Genomic DNA, 19,752 nt, shown 5'->3' on the forward strand with positions numbered 1-19,752 from the left:
GAGTATATTCATAAAATGGGCTTTCTCTGTTAGTGGTCCTTATGCACAACATTTAGATCTTATGTCACACATCATTCACTCTTCTAACCACTTGAAGACAAAGCCCTTTCTAACACTTTTTGTTTACATGGAAATATATATATATATATATATATATATATATATATATATATATATATATATATATAATTTTTTTTTTTTTTTTTGTTTTTTTTGCAAGAAAATTACTTTGAACCCCCAAACATATATTTTTTTTTAAAGCAAAGGCACTACATATTAAAATGATAGGTGTTTCATTTTTCCCCCCACACAGTATTTGTGCAGCGATTTTTCAAACACATTTCTTTTGGAAAAAACACACTTTAATTTTAATGCACTAAAACGCACTATATTTCCCAAATGTTTGATGTAATAAAAAAAGATGATCTTAGGCTGAGTACATGGATACCAAACATGACATGCTTTAAAATTGTGCACAAATGCGCATTGGTGACAAACTACATACCTTTTTAAAAGCCTTCACAGGTTACCACTTTAGATTTACAGAGGTGGTCTACTGCTAAAATTACTGCCCTCGATCTGACCTTTCTTGGTGATACCTCACATGCCTGGTGCAATTGTTGTTTACATATGACGCCAGACAGACGCTTGAGTTCGCCTTTGCGCAAAAGCGGGGGGGGGGGGGGGGACATGGGTTTTTGCTTGTTTATCTTATTTTTAAACTTTTTTTTTTGTTTTTATTGTTATCTCAGGGAATGTAAATATCCCCTATGATAGCAATAGGTAGTGACAGGTACTCTCTTTTGAAAAAATTGGGGTCTATTAGACCCTAGATCTCTCCTCTGCCCTCAAAGCATCTGACTACACCAAGATTGGTGTGATAAAATGCTTCCCCAATGGTGCTGTTTACATCCAGCAAAACCCAAGTCATGATATGCTTGTAGCTTCCGCTTTCTTAGGCCATAGAGATGATTGGAGCTGTTCTGGTCTCTGATCAGCTCTATGATCAGCTGGTGGAACCACCGGCTGCATTCTCAGGTTCCCTGTTGGGACAGGAGAGCCAGAGAAAACCTAGGAAGACAGTGGGAGGTTGTAAAAGCAGTCTAGAGGCTAATTAGCTGCTAGGATTGCTTTTACATGAAAGCTGACTGAAAAGAATGATACCTAAACCCACAGACATAATTCTGGTATAACCACTCAAAGCCCAGCAACATACCAGTACGTTGCTGGTCCTTGTTGGGCATATATTGTGTGTGTGTGTGTGTGTGTGTGTGTGTGTGTGTATGTGTGTATATATATATATATATATATATATATATATATATATATATATATATATATATATATATATATATATATATATATATAAAGCCTGTGAGCTGAATGAAAAAAAGAGATTGTTCGGTGGATATGCCCACCATTAGAATACCTCCCTTCATCCGACTACTTCTAATGATGGGCATACATGCACCATTTATATATGCAGAAGCATGGGGGCATCCGCCCCAAAAGGTAGGAGCAAATCGCTCCTCCACCCCTGTTGCCCCCATCCTTCGGCATAAACGCTGTTGCTGTCAAGATGAATCTGCGCTGCAACTGAATGGCGTACCTGCTAAGCAAATGATGGTTAACAATAAAACAAAGTAACATTACTGTACAAAGCATGGGGGCATCTGCCCCAAAAGGTAGGAGCAAATCGCTCCTCCCCCCCTGCTGCCCCATTGCTAAGGCATATACAGTAGGTGACCGCGATATTGTGTCAATCTCACCGCTTTTATCGGCGAGATCTACACCCTGTGAGCCCCGTAGCGGGAGCCATCGCGGAGCTGGCTCGCACCGGGAAAGGAAAAATGTCCATAAGGGGCGGGGTCACCGTGTGACATCACCCAATGACCCAGCCCCATGCCTATATAACTCGTCGCACACCTTGCACACAGTATTACAGTGGGAGAGCGCGTTGTTTCAACATCGGAAGATGAGAAGAGGGAAGAAGAACGTAGAAGACCGGGCCACAGCTAGTAAAAGCTGGAAGATAACGGAGGAGCCCAGAAGAGGCCGGAGAGAGCGGAGAAGAACCGGAGAGCAGGAGAAGAGGCCGGAGAGCGAGCAGGAGTCGGAAAGAAGACCCCCGGAGATGCCTAATAAATTACGGTGAATGGGTAGGGGTACGCCATACTCATTCACATAGGGTGGGGGGCCAGGATCTGGGGGACTCCTTATTAAAGGGGGCCCCTGGATTCGATAAGTTCCCTGCGCGCAGACCCCGACAACCAACGACAAGGGTTGTCAGGAAGAGGCCCTTATCCTCATCAACATGGGGACAAGGTGCTTTGGGGGCCACAGGGCCTGGTACGGTTTGGGGGGGGGGGGCGCTCGCTCGCCCCCACCCCCTCTCCTGACCAGCCGGGCTGCGTGCTCAGATAAGGGTCTGTTATGGATTTTGGGGGGACCCCCCCATGCCGTTTTTTCGACATATGGGTTCCCCTTAAAATCCATACCAGACCTAAGGGCCTGGTATGCCCCTGGAGGGGAACCCATGCCAGTTTTATTAGAGAGGCGACATTGTCGCTTCTTTCTCGCACTCGCTGCAATAGGAAAATGTGGCATTTTCCTATTGCAGCCAGCGCGAGATGTACAGTGCCCTGTCACCGAGAACCAGCACGATGGGATCGCGCTGGAAACACATTCTCGCGGCCAGGTGCTGTATGCTCTTCTTTTTTATTTATTTTAATTTTTTTAAACTGTGGTGGTGAAGTCACCTCCTACAGCGTCATGGCTTTATCTATCGTGGGCGCAAACGATGTTGCTGTCAAGATAAATAAATCCGTGCTGCAGCTGAATGGTGTACCTGCTAAGCAAATGAGTGTTAACAATAAAACAAACATTACAGTATAACATACCATGCCTGTAAAGCAAATACAATAAAACATAGTAAAAATAAAACCCAGAGAGAACGATAGATATAGAACAATAGTGAGTGAATCGTAGAGTGGAAAGTAGAGAGCGAACATGAGAGAGAGAAGAAAAATACTACCACAACTATTTTTGGCTTTTTAATTTTTACTTTTTTTTGTGTTTTTGTGTGTTTTTTTTTCTTTACTTTTATAAAAACTGTAAAAAAAACTATAAACTAAATGTTGCAGATTAGGGTCATGGCCATCACATCTTTCGAGACCCCAAGACCCTGTGTACGTGTGCCTATGACTATGTGGCGCTAATGCTCAACTAGCGCGTGGTAGCGTTCAAAACAGTCACCAATGCAAAGACCAGGTTGGTCAGGACAGGAGGGTCAATAAAAGCAAGTGTTATGCCTAAATCCACGCTTTCTACAGGCACGTCATCTTCTTTGGGGGTTTCTTTGGATAGGGGTACCAGAGAGGACATGCAGAAAATGCCTCTCATGCAGCCGGCTTACTGCATTTGCACTGGGAAGTTGTGCCAGAGCACCGTCTGAAAACAGAAGGGCTCTGATGATCTCATCCTGGAATTTAAGGAAGGGTCCAGTTCGTCCTGAAGCTCTGTATACCACATGAGCATTCAGCAAAACCAATTGAAATAAGTATACAGACACTTTTTTATACCAGCGTCTGGCCTTACGGGCAGTTAGGTACAGTGCCAACAACTGGTCGTTGAGGTCCACCCCTCCCATATTTTGGTTATATTTGTGGACACAGAGGGGTTTCTCCACATCACCAGCCGCCATAGTAATTTGGACATTCGTGTCTGCATGAAGGGAGGGGAGAACAAAAACATTCTTATTATCCCTACACTTCATAGCGAGCAAATTATTACATCTCAAGCAGGCTCTCTCCCGCACGGTGCCACATGCACCAATTTGATCAAACAAGTAACTAAAAAGTGGCACACCTGTGTAATAATTGTCCACATACAAGTGGTACCCCTTTCAGAATAAGGGTGACATCAAGTCCCACACAATCTTGCCAGCGCTTCCTATGTAGTCAGGGCAGTGCGGCGGCTCTACATGACCATCTCTTCCCTCATAAACCATAAAACTACATGTATAGCCTGTGGCCCAGTCACAGAGCTTATGCATTTTTACCCCGTATCTGGCAGGCTTGCTGGGAAGGTACTGTTTGAATGACAAGCGGCCAGAAACCTTAACCAGGGACTCATCAACGCAGACAACTTGATGGGGAGTAAAGAAGTCTGCAAAATGTTGGTTGAAGTGGTTTACGAGGAGCCGAATTTTGTAGAGCTGATCAAATTCAGGGTCACCCAGAGGATGACAGAGTTCATTGTCACTGAAGTGCATGAACCACAAGATCTGCTCGTATCATGTTGTGGTCATGGAGACAGAGAAAACAGGCATATGGTGAATTGGGTCTGTGGACCAATATGACCGCAACTCACTCTTTTTGGTTATGGCCATGTTGAGGGAAAAGCCCAGAAAGATCTTAAATTTGGAGATCGTAATTGATATCCAAACTCTGGAAAGGGAGGACTGGGGAATAGTGGCGATGTGTTGACCAGTGTACAAATCGCTTTGGTCCACAATAAATCTATAGAGCTCTTCGTTAACCCTTTCATGACTAAGCCTATTTTTGGCATTTGGTGTTTACAAGTTAAAATCCATATTTTTTGCTAGAAAATTACTTGGAACCCCCAAACATTATATATATATATTTTTAGCAGAGTCTAGAGAATAAAACGGCAATTGTTGCAATATTTTATGTCACACGGTATTTGCGCAGCGGTGTTTTAAATGCAACTTTTTGGGAAAAGGGACACTTTCATGAATAAAAAAAAAAAAAAAAAACAGTAAAATTATCCAATTTTTTTTGCATAATGTGAAAGATAATGTTACGCCGAGTAAATAGATACCAAACATGTCACACTTTATAATTGCACGCACTTGTGGATTGACGACAAAGTACGGTACCTAAAAATCTCAATAGGCGACACTTCAAAAATGTTTTACGGTTACCAGGTTAGCGTTACAGAGGAGGTCTAGTGCTAGAATTATTGCTCTCGCTCTGACGATCACGGCGATACCTCACATGTGTGATTTGAACACCGTTTACATACGCGGACGCGACTTCCGTATGCGTTTTCTTTGCTTCGCGAGCTCGCGGGGACGGTGGGCGCTTTAAAAAAAAAAATTCTATTTATTTTAAAATGACTAAATTGTTTTTTAAAAAAATAAATAAATTTGATCACTTTTATTGCTGTCACAAGGAATGTAAACATCCCTTGTGACAGTAATAGGCGGTGACAGGGACTCTTTATGGAGGGATCTGGGGTCTAAAAGACCCCCCATCCCTCCTTCACACTTCAATGTATTCAGATCGCCGAAAACGGTTACCGAGTAAACGGGAAGTGACGTCACGACGTCGCTTCCGTGTTTACTATGAGGAGACTGTAACAAAGCCGATTACGGCTTCGTTCCAGTTCCTCCCCAGCAGCCGGAGGAAGCGGAACGTGAATCGTTCCGCTCGATCCGCGGAACCGCTCGATCGGGAGCACCGGTAACAGAGGCGGGACGTCCCCTCCCGCACCTCCGGCATAACAGCCGAGCGGCTTTTAGCCGCATCAGTTGTGATGGCTGGAAAGCCAATCGCCTGCTGAAAAAAACGGTGCCTGCATGTGCGGGCATCATCCCGGTATACCCCCCGGAAGCCGAGTACGCACATCTGCGTACGCTCGGCGGGAAGGGGTTAAAAACAGCAAATAAAAATCAAGTGAGGTAAAATCAACTGTTTCCACCTGAATGTCAGGTTGGCCAGTGAATGGGGGAAGGACGTGTGCTGCAGAAGTGGTGGGTTCCCAATTAGGATTGGCGAATGCAGCAGGAAGGGCACTCTGGGCTCAACGGGCCTGTGTTTGTCTTCTTTGTGGCAGCAGGACACTACTTGTGCTTGCTACCTCACCAGCTTGAACTGCACTTATGGGACTCGCCACATCACTAAGTGTTACTGCAGTGCTGGTTTGACTACAACTAGGATGTACTAGGCAGTTGGTGCTTGTCAGTTCACCAGAAGGAATAGCGGCGCTAGTACTGCTCTGCTCCATATGAGAGACCTGCGATTATTGCACCTCAGCGACAGCAGAAGATCGGGGTCTGGTACGCTTGACCTTGGCAGGGACCACAACTCCATTGTCAGAGCCATCTGTCAGGGTGCCGCTGCTGTCTACTGGTTCTTATTCGGAGCCTGAATCTGACAGATGAGTGACCTTCCTCTTCACTATCTGTCACGCTCAGAAACATGTAGGCCTCTTTACTAGTGTACCTTTGATTTGCCATTTTGGGCTCTAAATTTATTGGTACACTAGTGAGACTTGAGGTAAAAAAGCTCCTAGGCTGTCAGTGACCGATTCAAAATGCTACCAAAAAAACTGTTAGCGATCTCAGGGATCAGGCCTGACTCTGCGAACGCTGCAGTTATGTGTTTAGTAAGTGACAGTGATCAATCAATACTGCACTTGGGTGGGCTGGGCAGAGGGGCAAAATGCAGGTTCTAGCAGGTATCTGGACTGATCCCACTAACGCTGCATTTTTGGGAACCCTAAACTGCTGGGGACGCTAGTATAGTTCTGATCAGATACTGATCTGTTCAGACACTATACTACTAAGGGAGGCGTATGCTGCATGCGTCGGTGTTAGCGGAACTGGCACTAACCTCGCGCTGCCTGGGGCGACGCAGACCCTATCTGACCCTAAAACCTAACTTTGATCACCCGCCGGGTGATCAGGGGGTTAAACCTTTATTAGGTAAAATACGGTGGGTGCCCTGATGCAATAAAAAAATAACTAAATCTAAACTGCGTCACCCGTGACACTTTTATACTGTAATCGCAGGTGACACTGCATAATCAAGGAGTTACACCTTTATTTGGGGGGGTTGGGGGGGTCCCTAGTCCTATCTGAGCCTAATACTAGTTACCCTAACACTTATTAGTGTCACTAATGACACTAGTACAGCGATCAAAAAAAAAAAATCTGATTGTTGTACTGGGTGACAGTGACGGGGTGATCAGGGGTGAATTGTGTGCCTATGTGACCTGGTGTCAGTGTACTGTTGGTGCAACTCACTTGTGATGCTCTCTCCTCTCCGTCTGGAATGGAAAAGACCGCCACGAGGGAGATGACATCACTTCCCCTGTCTGTGTGTACACTTTCACGGACAGGGGAAGGATATCATTCGTCAGGAGCGATCACCCGGTCCAAGCCATAAATCATTGGTCTGGTGATTTATCGGTTCCTGATAGAATCCGATCGTCGCAGCCAGCGGAGGGGGGGGGTGGCTTTGGCCCATTGCACCCCTCCTCTGGCCACGCACTCAACGTAGCATAATGGCGCTTTGCCTGCCTGTACCATTCTGCGGCGGCTGGTCAGCAACAGGTCCATCGATGTCGGCAGCTGCCGCCACCATCTTTGGTGAGGGAATCAGGAAGTGAAGCGTTGCGGCTTCACTTCCCAGTTCCCTACTGCGCATGTGCGAGTGTCCTAACTAGTTCCCGTGACATCGGGGGGGGGGGGGGGGGTTCCGAAAAAGCGCAGATTCCATGTACAGGACACCAAGGTTGGGTCCTGGATTGGTGCTATGTAGCACCTGTATTCGGGTTGTGGTCCCTTTAAGGGAATCCCGGTAGGCCTCAGGGGGTCACCCAAAAATGGGTGAGAAATTCCGGGGATAGTCTTTAGGAGAGGACTGACTCACGGTCCTCTCTATATTTAAAGAGACATAGTTGGGGCCCAGAATTTGGGGGGCTCTGAAGTGAGATTTGGGTGGGAAAGAGCCTCCCTCTCTGACCACAGGGATTCTGCACACAGGGTTAAAGGCCTCCAAGAAGACCGCTCATAAGACAGGAAGTAGTAGAGAGGTGGTGGTGAGGAGGAGTAGGAGTAACACCTGTCTGAGAAGCTGTGTTGCTGTCTTGCTATGTTGGAGGCTACAAAAAGATTGCTAAAAGGACTTTGAAAACTTTGGGGCGAAGACCCGACTACAGAACTGTAGGTGCTTTCTTTTGTTGTTCTTTTTGTGCTGAAGATAAGCGGACTTGATTTGTATGCTGAAGATGAGCCTTATTTTGATTTAATCATAAATAAAAGTATTTTTGGTTTCACCTTTGACCGGTTTATTCATTTGGTCCTGTGGAGCTAGTATCCCCAAACTTTACAACTGGTGTCTTGGATGCTGGCAAAAGTGCATTTGCAGCCTCAAAAGCTGTTTAAAAAAACAAAAGCTGACATTTAAAAGAATCTGTGTACAAATGGCATGTCTTGGGTAAAGTCAGCTCAGATGCTGCAAGCAGCAGGTAAAGACATGGAGGAGGTCATCAGGGCTTTGGCACAAGCCACCGTGACCCAGAAGCAAACCGTCGCCATGAGGAAGCGATGGCTCAGCAGCAGCAGGCCCTGGCATAGGCCATAGCTGCACAGCAGGAAAGCACACGGCTGCTAGCCGCCCAGTTTACAGCTCAGCAGGAGTCCACTCAAGCACAGGTGGCTGCCTTGCAGAAGGCAGTACAGCAGCTGGCTCAGGGGCAAGAACAAGCAGCTGTCACCGCTGGCAACCAGGTGTCTGTGAGGGCCAGCCATTTTTTTACAAAAACTGACACCCAGTGATGATGTAGAGGCCTTTCTCACCACCTTTGAGAGGATAGCGGAGAGAGAGGGGTGGCCCCATGACCAATGGGCCGGCATTATCTCAGTTTTCCCCACGGTGACCCGCAAAATGCCTATTTTGACCTCCCAGCGGAGCATATCAGCGACTGAGTGTCTGAAGGCAGAGATCCTGGCCCGCCTAGGAGTGACCACAGCCATCCGGGCTCAGAGGGTGCATCGCTGGAGGTACAAACCTGACCGACCACCCAGGTTCCAAATGCATGAACTGGTACAGCTGTTTAAAAAATGGCTGCAGCAAGAAAAACTGTCAGGCCCACAGACGGTGGAACGAATAGTGATAGACTGGTACCTGCGGTCCCTGCCAGATGACCTACATCACTGGGTAAGCCATGGAGACCCTACAACTGCTGACCAGCTGGTTGAGTTGGTTGAAAGGTACACCGTGGTGGAGGACCTGCTTGGGCCTGCCAAGCGTCGGGAACCCACACCAAGGGCAACCAGACCAGCCATAGCACCTAGGAGAAAAGTCCTGTCAGACGTTGGGACCCGCAAAACTGCATCGTCTGCTACAGAACCTCGAAGGGTGGTTCCAGTCCCAAGAATGGGAGACCTACAGTGTTGATGATGTTGGTCCTGGGGACATACCCGGACACAATGCCCACTTAAGGAGGAGCCTATGGTCTGCAGGAGTGGTCGGAGAAGCTCCTTCTATGTGCAAAGAGTCTGCACCACTCATCTGGATCCAATTTGCAGGACGGTTCGAGTGTGGGTGAACCACCTTCCTGCCAGGGCGCTACTGGACCATGGTAACACTTGTACATGCCAGGGTGATTGGGAGACTTGGCCCTGTAAGAAAAACCCTACATGTAGTGTGCATCCATGGGGACACCAAGGAGTACCCCTTGGTTTGGTGACTGTGTCCTATGGCCATACCTCAGTGACACAAGCGGTTGGTGTAGTGAGAAGCGTAATACATGACATTATAGTGGGGCGGGACTGTACACTATTTTTCGAACTGTGGAGCCAGGTACAGATAGGGCTACCAGGACAGCCAGGAGAACTGGGGGCACTGGGCCTGGAAGAGACAGAGTCTGAGGGGACCTGGGCCTGAAACCCCCACAGCACACCCCACTGATACGGAGATACCGGTTACTGATAATTATATTGCAGAGAATGTTATGTTAAAGGATGATTCTGTTTCAGGTTTTAAAACCAAGTTGACCTCTGGGGGGAGTCTTCCCGTTACAGGTTATGCTGGGGGAGGATGACGAGGAGCTCTCCCCGCTGCAGTTCCCGGTTGAGGAGGGTGAAGGGGAAACATCCTCAAGGCCCGTGCACCCAGACCTGGATGTACCCAAGGGTGCGTTTGGCACCGCCCAGTTGCGGGGTCCTACCTTGGTCAATGCCCAAGATCAGGTTTCTGTTGTGGATGGGGTCTCACAAATGCCAGGGGCAGATCAGAGGTTTCCTCATTTTGCGTTGAAGGGGGACTTGCTTTATTGAGTGGCTGAAAGCCGTGGGGAAACTATAGAGCAGTTGCTTGTTCCCCAACCGTATAGGCGGATGCTACTTGATCTAGCCCACAACGACGCACTGGGAGTACACTTGGGGGCAGAGAAAACAGAGGCCAGGATAACCGACCGGTTTTACTGGCCAGGGGTGAAGGTTGAGGTTAAAAGATATTGTGCATCTTTTCCCGTTTGCCAGTTAACTGCCCCAGTGCCCCACTATAGAAGCCCTCTGGTACCCTTGCCAATTAATAAGGTTCCATTTGAGCGGATCGCTATGGATCTCGTGGGACCCCTGGTAAAGTCGGCAAGGGGGCACCAATATATATTAGTCATCCTAGACTACGCAACCAGGTATCCAGAAGCAGTTCCTTTGAGGAAAACTTCCTCTAAAGCCATTGCCTGGGAATTATTTCAAATGTTTTCACGAACTGTATTTCCCAAAGAGATACTAACGGACCAGGGCACCCCTTTTATGTCAAAGGTGATGGCGGACTTGTGCAAACTGTTTCAGATTAAACAGTTGCGGACGTCCCTCTATCACCCGCAAACCGATGGCCTAGTTGAGAGGTTACTTGAACTGCTAACATCCATGCTAAAAAGAGTGGTCCAGAAAGACAAGAAGGATTGATATGTTACTCCCTGCCCTCTTGTTTGCCATCTGGGAGGTTCCACAAGCGTCCACGAGCTTCTCACCATTTGAACTAGTGTATGGGCGAAGGCCCCGGGGGTTGCTTGATCTGGTAAAGGAAACGTGGGAAAGTGAGTCCTCACCGCACAAAACCGTGGTAGACCATATCTCTCAAATGCGAGAGAGGGCAGCTAAGGTGATGCCGTTGGTGACATGCAGAAGGCTCAGGATGCCCAAAGAAGGGTGTATAACCGATCTACGAAAGTCAGACAGTTTCAAGTAGGAGACTGGATGGCTGTCCTAATACCCACAGTGGAGAGCAAGTTCTTGGCCAAGTGGCAAGGTCTGTTTGAGGTAATAGAAAAAGTGGGGGAGGTAAACTACAAAATACACCAGCCAGGGAAAAGAAAACCATACCCGATCTATCACGTGAATTTGTTGAAACCCTGGAGAGACAGAGAACAGGTATCCGCGGTGGTAGCGGTACAGTCAGGGAACCATGCAGGGATCTACCTGGTGCAGGTGGCTGCTACCTCAACTAGGCCCCAAACCCAGCAAGCAAAAGAGTTCCTTCAAAGAAATAGGGACATGTTTTCAGGGTTGCCGGGACTCACCAATGTCATGAAGCATGACATCGTAACTGAATCCAATGTAAAAATTTGTAAAAATTTGGTTAAAGCCTTATCCCAGAAGCTCATAGAGTGGCAGTGTCTGAAGAGGTCAAAAGAATGCTCGAGCTTGATGTCGCAGAGCGAGTGGTCGAGTCCAATCGCGTTGGTACCCAAACCCAACGGCACTTTTCGCTTCTGAAATGACTTTAGAAAACTTAATGAAATCTCCAAGTTTGATGCTTATCCCATGCCACGGGTAGATGAGCTAATTGAGAGGTTGGGTCCTGCCAGGTATATTACCACGCTGGACCTCACAAAAGGGTACTGGCAGATTCCCCTGACCAAGAAAGCTAGGGAGAAAACGGCCTTCTCTACCCCGGAAGGCCACTTCCAATACAAAAGAATGCCATTTGGTTTACACTCTGCCCCCCGCTACGTTACAAAGGGCCATGGACAAAACTTTGCATCCACATCATCAGTACGCTTCTGTTTATTTTGATGAAGTCACCTTCAGCCCTGATTGGGAGTCCCATCTTCCAAGGCAGTCAGGCTCCTTGAGAAGAGCAGGATTCACCATAAATCCAGAAAAATGTGCAATGGGGTAGAGGAAGCCAAGTACCTAGGGTACATTGTGGGTAGAGGGCTGGTGAAGCCCCAAATTAGTAAAGTAAAAGCCATACAGGACTGGCCCCATCCCCTAACCAAGAAGCAGGTCAGAGCGTTTTTGGGCATAGTTGGCTACTACCGGAGGTTTATCCCCAACTTTGCCACCATTGACTGACCTGACCAAAGGCAGAATGTCGGTGATGGTAAAGTGGAATGACGATGCCGAAAAAGCTTTTCAGAAGCTTAAGACAGCATTGTGCCAGGATCTGGTGCTCATTGCTCCAGACTTTATTAAGGATTTTGTAGTACAGACAGATGCTTCAAATGAAGGGTTAGGAGCAGTCCTGTCGCAATTGATCAATGGGGAAGAACACCCTGTAGTTTTTCTAAGTAGGAAGCTGATGGCAGCGGATAAAATCTATGAGGTGGTGGAGCGGGAGTGTCTTGCCATTAAGTGGGCTTTGGACTCTTTGCGGTATTTCCTCCTAGGCAGAAGGTTTTGCCTGGTATCCGACCACGCCCCACTGACCTGGATGAGGCAAAATAAGCACACTAATGCCAGGGTAACAAGGTGGTTCCTTTCTGTCCAGGAGTTCAATTTTGTGGTAGAGCACAGGTCCGGGAGACAACATCAGAACGCTGATGCCCTCTCCTGGGTCCATTGTATGATATCAAGTGGTGCCTCCAACACCTCCGTGTTGAGGTAGAGGGGGGGATATGTACAGGACGCCAAGGTTGGGTCCTGGACGGGGTGCTATGTAGCACCTGTATTCGGGTTGTGGTCCCTTTGAGGGAATCCCGGTAGGCTTCAGGGGGTCATCCAAAAATGGGTGAGAAATTCCGGGAATAGTCTTTAGGAGAGGACTGACTCACGGTCCTCTCTATATTTAAAGAGATAGTTGGGACCCGGAAATTTGGGGGGCTCTGAAGCGACATTTGGGTGGGAAAGAGCCTCCCTCCCTGACCACAGGGATTCTGCACACGGGGTTAAAGGCCTCCAAGAAGACAGCTCATAAGACAGGAAGTAGTAGAGAGGTGGTGGTGAGGAGGAGTAGGAGTAACACCTGTCTGAGAAGCTGTGTTGCTGTCTTGCTATCTTGGAGGCTACAAAAAGATTGCTAAAAGGACTCTGAAAACGTTGGGATAAAGACCTGACTGTAGGTGCTTTCTTTTCTTATTCTTTTTGTGCTGAAGATAATCGGACTTTAATTTACGTTTTGATTTGTACACTGAAGAAAAGCCTTATTTTGATAAAAGCTAGTATCCCCAAACTTTACATCAATTTTTGTGTCTACCTCACCTTAAATTTCACTGTGCTTACTTCTATTTTAACTAATGTAAACCCTAAGCATGAACTTCTTATTCCCTTCCTTTTGGTTGGTTAAATGTACATTGGGTAATATTTTTTATATCTGTTTATTATTAGCGAAAGATATTGGTCAATCCTGCCAGTAATCCAGTGCTGTCTTGTGCAGTCTACAGTCCAATCTCAAACCATGCTATTAAGGAGTTTATGAAAAAGGGGACGTGTACTGTAGTTCTGTCATAGGGTGATATTGTTGTTCTTCCATAGATACACAATGTTGTCACACTAGCAAACGATGGGATTGATTTACTAAAACTGGAGAGTGCAAAATTTGGTGCAGTTGTGCATGGTAGCCAATCTTCCTTTAATTACAGCTTTGACAAAAAAAAAAAGCTGGAAACAGATTTTTCACTCTCCAGTTTTAGTAAATCAACTCTGATGTGTGTTTACTGGCAGCATCTTCAGTTGAATATAATAAAGATGAACGTCTGAAAAAACAAAACCAGTGCAACCACTACATCTAGGACTGCTAAGCTGCACTGTATTATATTTTTGTACATGTGGTTTTGGTACACTTTAACTGTACCTGTTATAGGCATCTCTACCAGTTCAAGCCTCCAGATGCAGCTAAATTCTGAGAGAACATATTTGTACTTACAGCCACATTTCTTAGGGGGTTTAAGGAGCTGGTAACGCTTGGCAAACACATCAACTACTGACCAATCTGTATGGCTGTTATTGCTTTCTAAAAACTGATGCCTTGTGTTTGCCTCACCATTTCTGTGTTCACATTCTGTACTCTCCTGAGTACAATGAGTGTCTTGTGTCTTTTATTAAAAAAAAAAACTGCTTGTCATAGCTTGTCTTTGTTTCTTTAGGTTTTATGCTGCTGAAATCTGTATTGCTCTAAATTTCTTGCATGAACGGGGAATCATCTACAGGGACCTGAAGTTGGACAATGTTCTGCTCGATGCAGAGGGTCACATCAAACTGACAGATTATGGCATGTGTAAGGTAAGTGCCCTAGACTTGTCTTTATATCATGCTTTATGAACATCTCCAGGTTTTTCACTGTGGTTCTTTCCAGGATTTGTGGATTATAGCATCTGTAAAAGGAGCTGTTTTTGTAACCTATATCAACCAAGTTTGTTTTCTTCCATTTATATTTCATGTGCTTGGTAGAGGGAATTTAAGTATTTGCAGCCCACAAAGGTGGTACTTTCAATTTTTGTTTTTACAAGACCATATGTTCTTTAATATCTCCAAATCTTTACTTTATTAATGTAGTTATAAACATTTTTAGGTCTGCATTTGACAGGAAAAAAAAAACACAAAGCATGTTTCCTTAAGAGAAATAACATCAGAACAATTAGTGAATCCAAACATATAGGCAGCTAAAGTGTTATACAAATCACTTTTTGTATAATGTGTACGCAACTTTCAACATCCGATGTACACTTTGCAAACAAAAATTTCCAAAGGGACAAACTCTAAAATGTTTCTCGTACATGAACGGAACTAATAATTTTCGTATGAGAAAAATCAGATATGAAAGACTAGGGGGGGCGTGACCGGATGCAGAGGGAGGAGGCTGCGTGCGTGTGAGTGAGCGGTGTCTCGCTCTCCTCCCCATGCGATCGTACTAAGCGTTTCCTTCCCCCACCACCCCCGCTGCTTACGGACGGGTGGCAGCCGGAACCCCGGACTCTAAGCCGCACGGACTCTAAGCCGCACGGATGTCCCTTCTGTCTCTGCCGGCCGCTTCGTTGTGCGGCGGAACCCGCGACCCGGAGAGGGGGGTCAGCCCTTTTGCCTACCTCGTGTGAAGCACCCAAGATCAGAGAGCTGTGAGTGGAGAGGCTGGGGAATATACACCGAGCGATCAGGGTGGCTGCATGCTCTTTGCACACTCTCTGCTGAGGGGAGAAGGAGAGGAGACAGGACTGGAGCAACAAACAAAATGCAGACGAGCGTAAAGGAAGGGTGAGAAACAGCTGAGGAGAGGAAAGCTTCTTGTATAAATCTTCCTGTATAATAGGGTGGTGAGTCAGTATTTTTCAATGAACATTGCAAGATAAATTAAATTGTATACTTATGGAAGGACATGGAATAGCTGTTATAACTCCCACCCTATACATTGATCTTTTTCTCTTCCCTCTCCCCCCTGCTCCAACCCAGATAGTTAAGTGGACTGTTTGAGAAATAACGTGAAGACCCGAGGGTTTTTTTTTAATTTTTTTTTTTTTTTGCTTCATGGTTGTCTGGAGGAGTTGTTAACCCACTATAAAGAACCTATTGGGAGGTATAAACTCTGAGCGGAGCTGCTGCTGTTAAGTCTATATTTCTCTCTTTGGACGCTGTTCCTCCCCAGAGTTTGGTTGTTGCTGGGACTGCACAATATTGTACGGAAGCCATCTAGCAGTTTAAAGCTCGTCAGACTTTTTAAAGCACCTCTCACATACCTGCTTGTTTGCTTTTCCCTTTTTTTTTTTTTTCTCAGCCAGGCAACTGGAGTCTCTATTCAAGAGAACAATATAAAGAACTGTATCGTATGTACTGGAGGAGTTAAAAACCTATGATGAAAAATTGCTTTCCTCTACAGTATTGATGATTATTACAGCCTACCAGGCAAATTAGCCAGTGTCTTTATTTTTCCTGCCTTGGTGTAGAGCTAGAGTCGCCATGCCGTCGCAAGTCAGGCAGCTGCGGCTGGGAAACTTGAGAAATACGCCCACAATCCGAGTCAGGGGCTTGGCCAGACCTCCCCGAAGGGTATTCAACAAGGACAGCAAAATCAAACTAATAGACTGTCAGGTGCCAAGGGCATCAGGAAAAGCCATGGGTTAAACTACCCTGGGACGGGATTGGTAGGAGGTGAAGATATGGAAAACATCCCAGGCCAGGCCACAGTTGCAATCTTGGAAGGAGCATCTGCTCCGGTTGAAGAGGGGGCTCGGGGAGGGGTGGAGCTGGAACCAGAGCCAACACTAAAAGAAGTCTTGATGGCAGTTAACTCCTGTAAAGAGTCCCTGGGAGGGGTGAGTGTACAACTCATCTCCATCCAGGAGGAACTGTCCTATGTCAGACAAGATATTCAAAAAATCCAAGAAAGGACTGCAGCGTTGGAGGGCCGGATTGGTCAGGTTGAAGATGATCTGGACCCTCTGATACGAGTAGTTAAGACTATGCAAGAACAGTTAACCAGACAGGAATCCAAACTGGATGAAATGGAGAATAGGATGAGGAGGAAAAATATTTGGATAGTGGGCTTACCGGAACAATGTGAAGGACCGGACCCGATAGCCTTTTTAGTGAAATGGTTTGGAGAGGTGTTTGGTCAAGATACATTTTCACCATTTTTAGCTATTGAAAGGGCACACAGGGTCCCTGCAAGACCCCCACAACCTAGTGCCCCTCCAAGACCAATCCTGGCCAAATTATTGTTCTATAAGGATAAAGAAACTATTACACGTAAAGCCAGAGAGATGGGTAAGATTGCATATAATGGCTCTCGAGTGTCGATTTTTCCAGACATTTCGCCAGACTTGCAAAGGAGGAGAGCTAAATTTGGGGAAGTAAAATATAAACTCCGCCAGAAGAATGTGACTTACGCTTTGCTATATCCAGCAAGATTGCGATTAAATACACCTGGAGGCCCTATGATATTTGACAGCCCTAGAGGGGTTGAGGAGTGGTTGGAGTCCCATTCTTAGTGACTATGGTGCTGATGGACTGACGATTTTTCTAATTTTTTTTTCTGTTTTTCCCCCCTCTCCCTTCCTCCCCCTTTGTTTGGGGGGGGGAGAGGGGGGAGAACGGTGGGTCGCTTGTTGGTGTGGGGGGGGGAGGCGAGGGCAAAAAGAAAAAGCTGTTTCCATTATTCGTGATGGGGGAGGGAGCGGGAGGGCGAGATAGAGAAGAAGGGGAGTGACGAACATTGTGCCCCTTTATATGGGGGGGTGGGTGGTTTGCTTTCCCCAAATGTGTATTGCGTGGGATATATTGGATGTTTGGAGGGTTTCAGGGGTGGGGAGAGAGAGATGGGGACGAGGGAGGAAAGGAACCCACGGTAGAAGGGGGAGTAAAGTTTTCGTATGGGAAGGTCACAATAGAAGGCCCCAGGGGGTGCCTAGAGAGGCAACGGGAGAAGTGTGTGGGTTGAATGGTGAGTGTGATTGGAGGAATGAGGGGGGGAGGAGCATAAGGGAGGAGGGTTATATAGGATGTAGGAAAGGAGGGAGGAAGCACACTTTAGGCGCACTATATAATGAACACCCAAACACAGGGAAACGATGGGTAAGAGACAACCACATAAAATTGAGTGTTAAAGATGGAGTACACTTTAAGAGCACTGTATAATGAGTATTTAACTATAAGGAAACAAGGGGTAAGAGATAACTACACAAAGTTGAGTGTTAAAGATGGGGTATATGAATTGTGTAATAAGGATGATCACTAGAACGTGTAATGAGTGAACCCACAGTGTTAAAGGGGGAAAGTTTTATTGTGTATTCTTGGAATGTAAGAGGTATGGGAGACCCAAGGAAGAGTATGGCGGTCAGGTCAATAGCAAGGTCACAAGGGGTAACATTTTTATGTTTACAGGAGACACATTTCACAAATGTTTCCAGCTTACAGTTAAATTGGGGTGAATACCCTAATCAATATCACTCGATACATACCTCCTTTTCTAGGGGGGATAGCACTTTGATTAAAGTAGGGACACCTTTTAATTGTTTTCAGGTCAAGGTTGATGAACAGGGGAGGTATGTTTTTTTATATGGTAAGATAGGGGAAAAGGTTTTGATTTTGGCTAATATTTATATACCGCCGCCCTCTTCCATGGATATTCTATATGCATTGGTTGAGTTTGTGTTGGATAAACCGGGGGTCCCACTGATGATAGTAGGGGATTTTAATATGGTTATTGATAAAGCATTAGACAGATTCCCCAAGGGGAGGACACAACAAGGAAGTACAACGGAAAATCGTTTTTTACAGTTTATGGGAGAAATGGGATTGAAAGACCTCTGGAGAATCCAGAATCCACTAGCCCGGTCATTTTCGTGTCTTTCCGCTTCACATTCAACCCTGTCAAGGATAGATATGTTCCTAGGGAACGATGAGGCAGTGGGATTAGTAAGTAAAATAAAATATATGCCAAGGAGTCTCTCTGATCACTCGGCAATGATGGCCTCCCTGGAGATGGAGAAGGGAAATCAGCAACGGGGGTGGAGATTTAGTCCCCTATGGTTGGAGCTTATGGGAGAACCAAAAGATTTACTTGATGCATTAAAGGAATACGTTGACTGGAATACAGATACGGCCTCGCAGGGGATGGTGTGGGATACATTAAAAGCCTACCTTCGAGGTCTCCTGATACAGCAGATCTCTAAAATAAAAAAACAGTCGGGGGAAAGGGAGGAAGTAGCCCTAAGGAGAGTGGCGAAGTTAGAAATCCAGTATATAAATGCTCCAACAATTGATAATCAGAGACAATGGTTGAGTGCCCAGCAGGAATACCGTCATATAATACTGGAGAAAGCTGAAAATAAATATATATTTCAAAAACAACAAGTATTTGGAGAAGGTGAAAGGGTTGGTCGGATGCTAGCGCATTTAGTAAAAACAAACTCGTCACCCTCCATGGTAACGAGGATCAGAATGGTAGAGGGTGGGATATCCACAAATGGGATAGAAATATTGGAGAGATTTAGAACTTATTATGAGGATTTATACCACTCGAACCAGGATGAGAAGGGGGAAGAAATGGACACATTTTTTAGTGGGCTGACAATACCTCACCTCTCTAGGGAAGACAGGGATATACTCGACGGCCCGATAACGATAGAAGAGATCCGGCGCATCGTGCAGGAAATGGCAGGTCAAAAAGCTCCAGGCCCAGATGGCCTCCCGGTGGAGGTCTATCGCCACCTTGGCGAGGTGTTACTGCCTGAATTGTTAAAAGTTTTTAACTGGGCACTACAAACAGGAGAGCTTCCGTCTTCAATGATGGAATCAATCATAATAGTGATACCGAAAGAAAATAAAGATCCCCTCAACCCCTCGTCATATAGACCTATCTCTTTGTTGAATTTGGACGTAAAGATCTTAGCAAAGGTCTTGGCAGCTAGATTAAATAAAGTGATAGAAAACCTTATCCACCCTGATCAATCAGGTTTTATTCCGGGTAGATCCACAAGTATAAACATAAGGAGGGTTTTCTTAAACCTTCAAATTCCAGTGGATGGTGAGGGCCAGAGAGCCGTCCTATCTTTAGATGCTGCCAAGGCCTTTGATACCATAGAGTGGAGCTACTTGTGGAGGGTCTTGAGGGAATTTCAGGTGGGCCCTGTATTTATAAAGTGGGTGAAAATGCTATATGGGTCCCCGGAAGCACGGATAAGAATAAACAATGGTAGTTCAGCAGGGATCCAGTTGAAGAGGGGAACGAGACAGGGGTGTCCCCTGTCCCCTCTCTTGTTTGCCATGGCAATTGAACC

At 46.1% G+C, this 19,752-nt stretch overlaps 1 protein-coding gene across 4 annotated transcripts in view; it reads left to right on the forward strand.

Moving 5' to 3' along the window:
- The window catches only part of PRKCZ (protein kinase C zeta), a 614,201-nt gene that overhangs the window by 481,983 nt on the left and 112,466 nt on the right, over positions 1–19,752 (forward strand). For all 4 annotated transcript variants that reach the window (XM_077457658.1, XM_077457659.1, XM_077457662.1 and 1 more), the window contains one exon: positions 14,128–14,263. In XM_077457658.1, coding sequence (XP_077313784.1) covers positions 14,128–14,263 — 136 coding nt within the window. The remainder of the gene's footprint in view (positions 1–14,127; positions 14,264–19,752) is intronic.

This window comes from Lithobates pipiens, unplaced genomic scaffold (genome assembly GCF_037356315.1).
Source record: "Lithobates pipiens isolate NorthernLeopardFrog02 unplaced genomic scaffold, aLitPip1_a1.2 Scaffold_27, whole genome shotgun sequence".
In the NCBI taxonomy this organism is placed as follows: domain Eukaryota; kingdom Metazoa; phylum Chordata; class Amphibia; order Anura; family Ranidae; genus Lithobates; species Lithobates pipiens.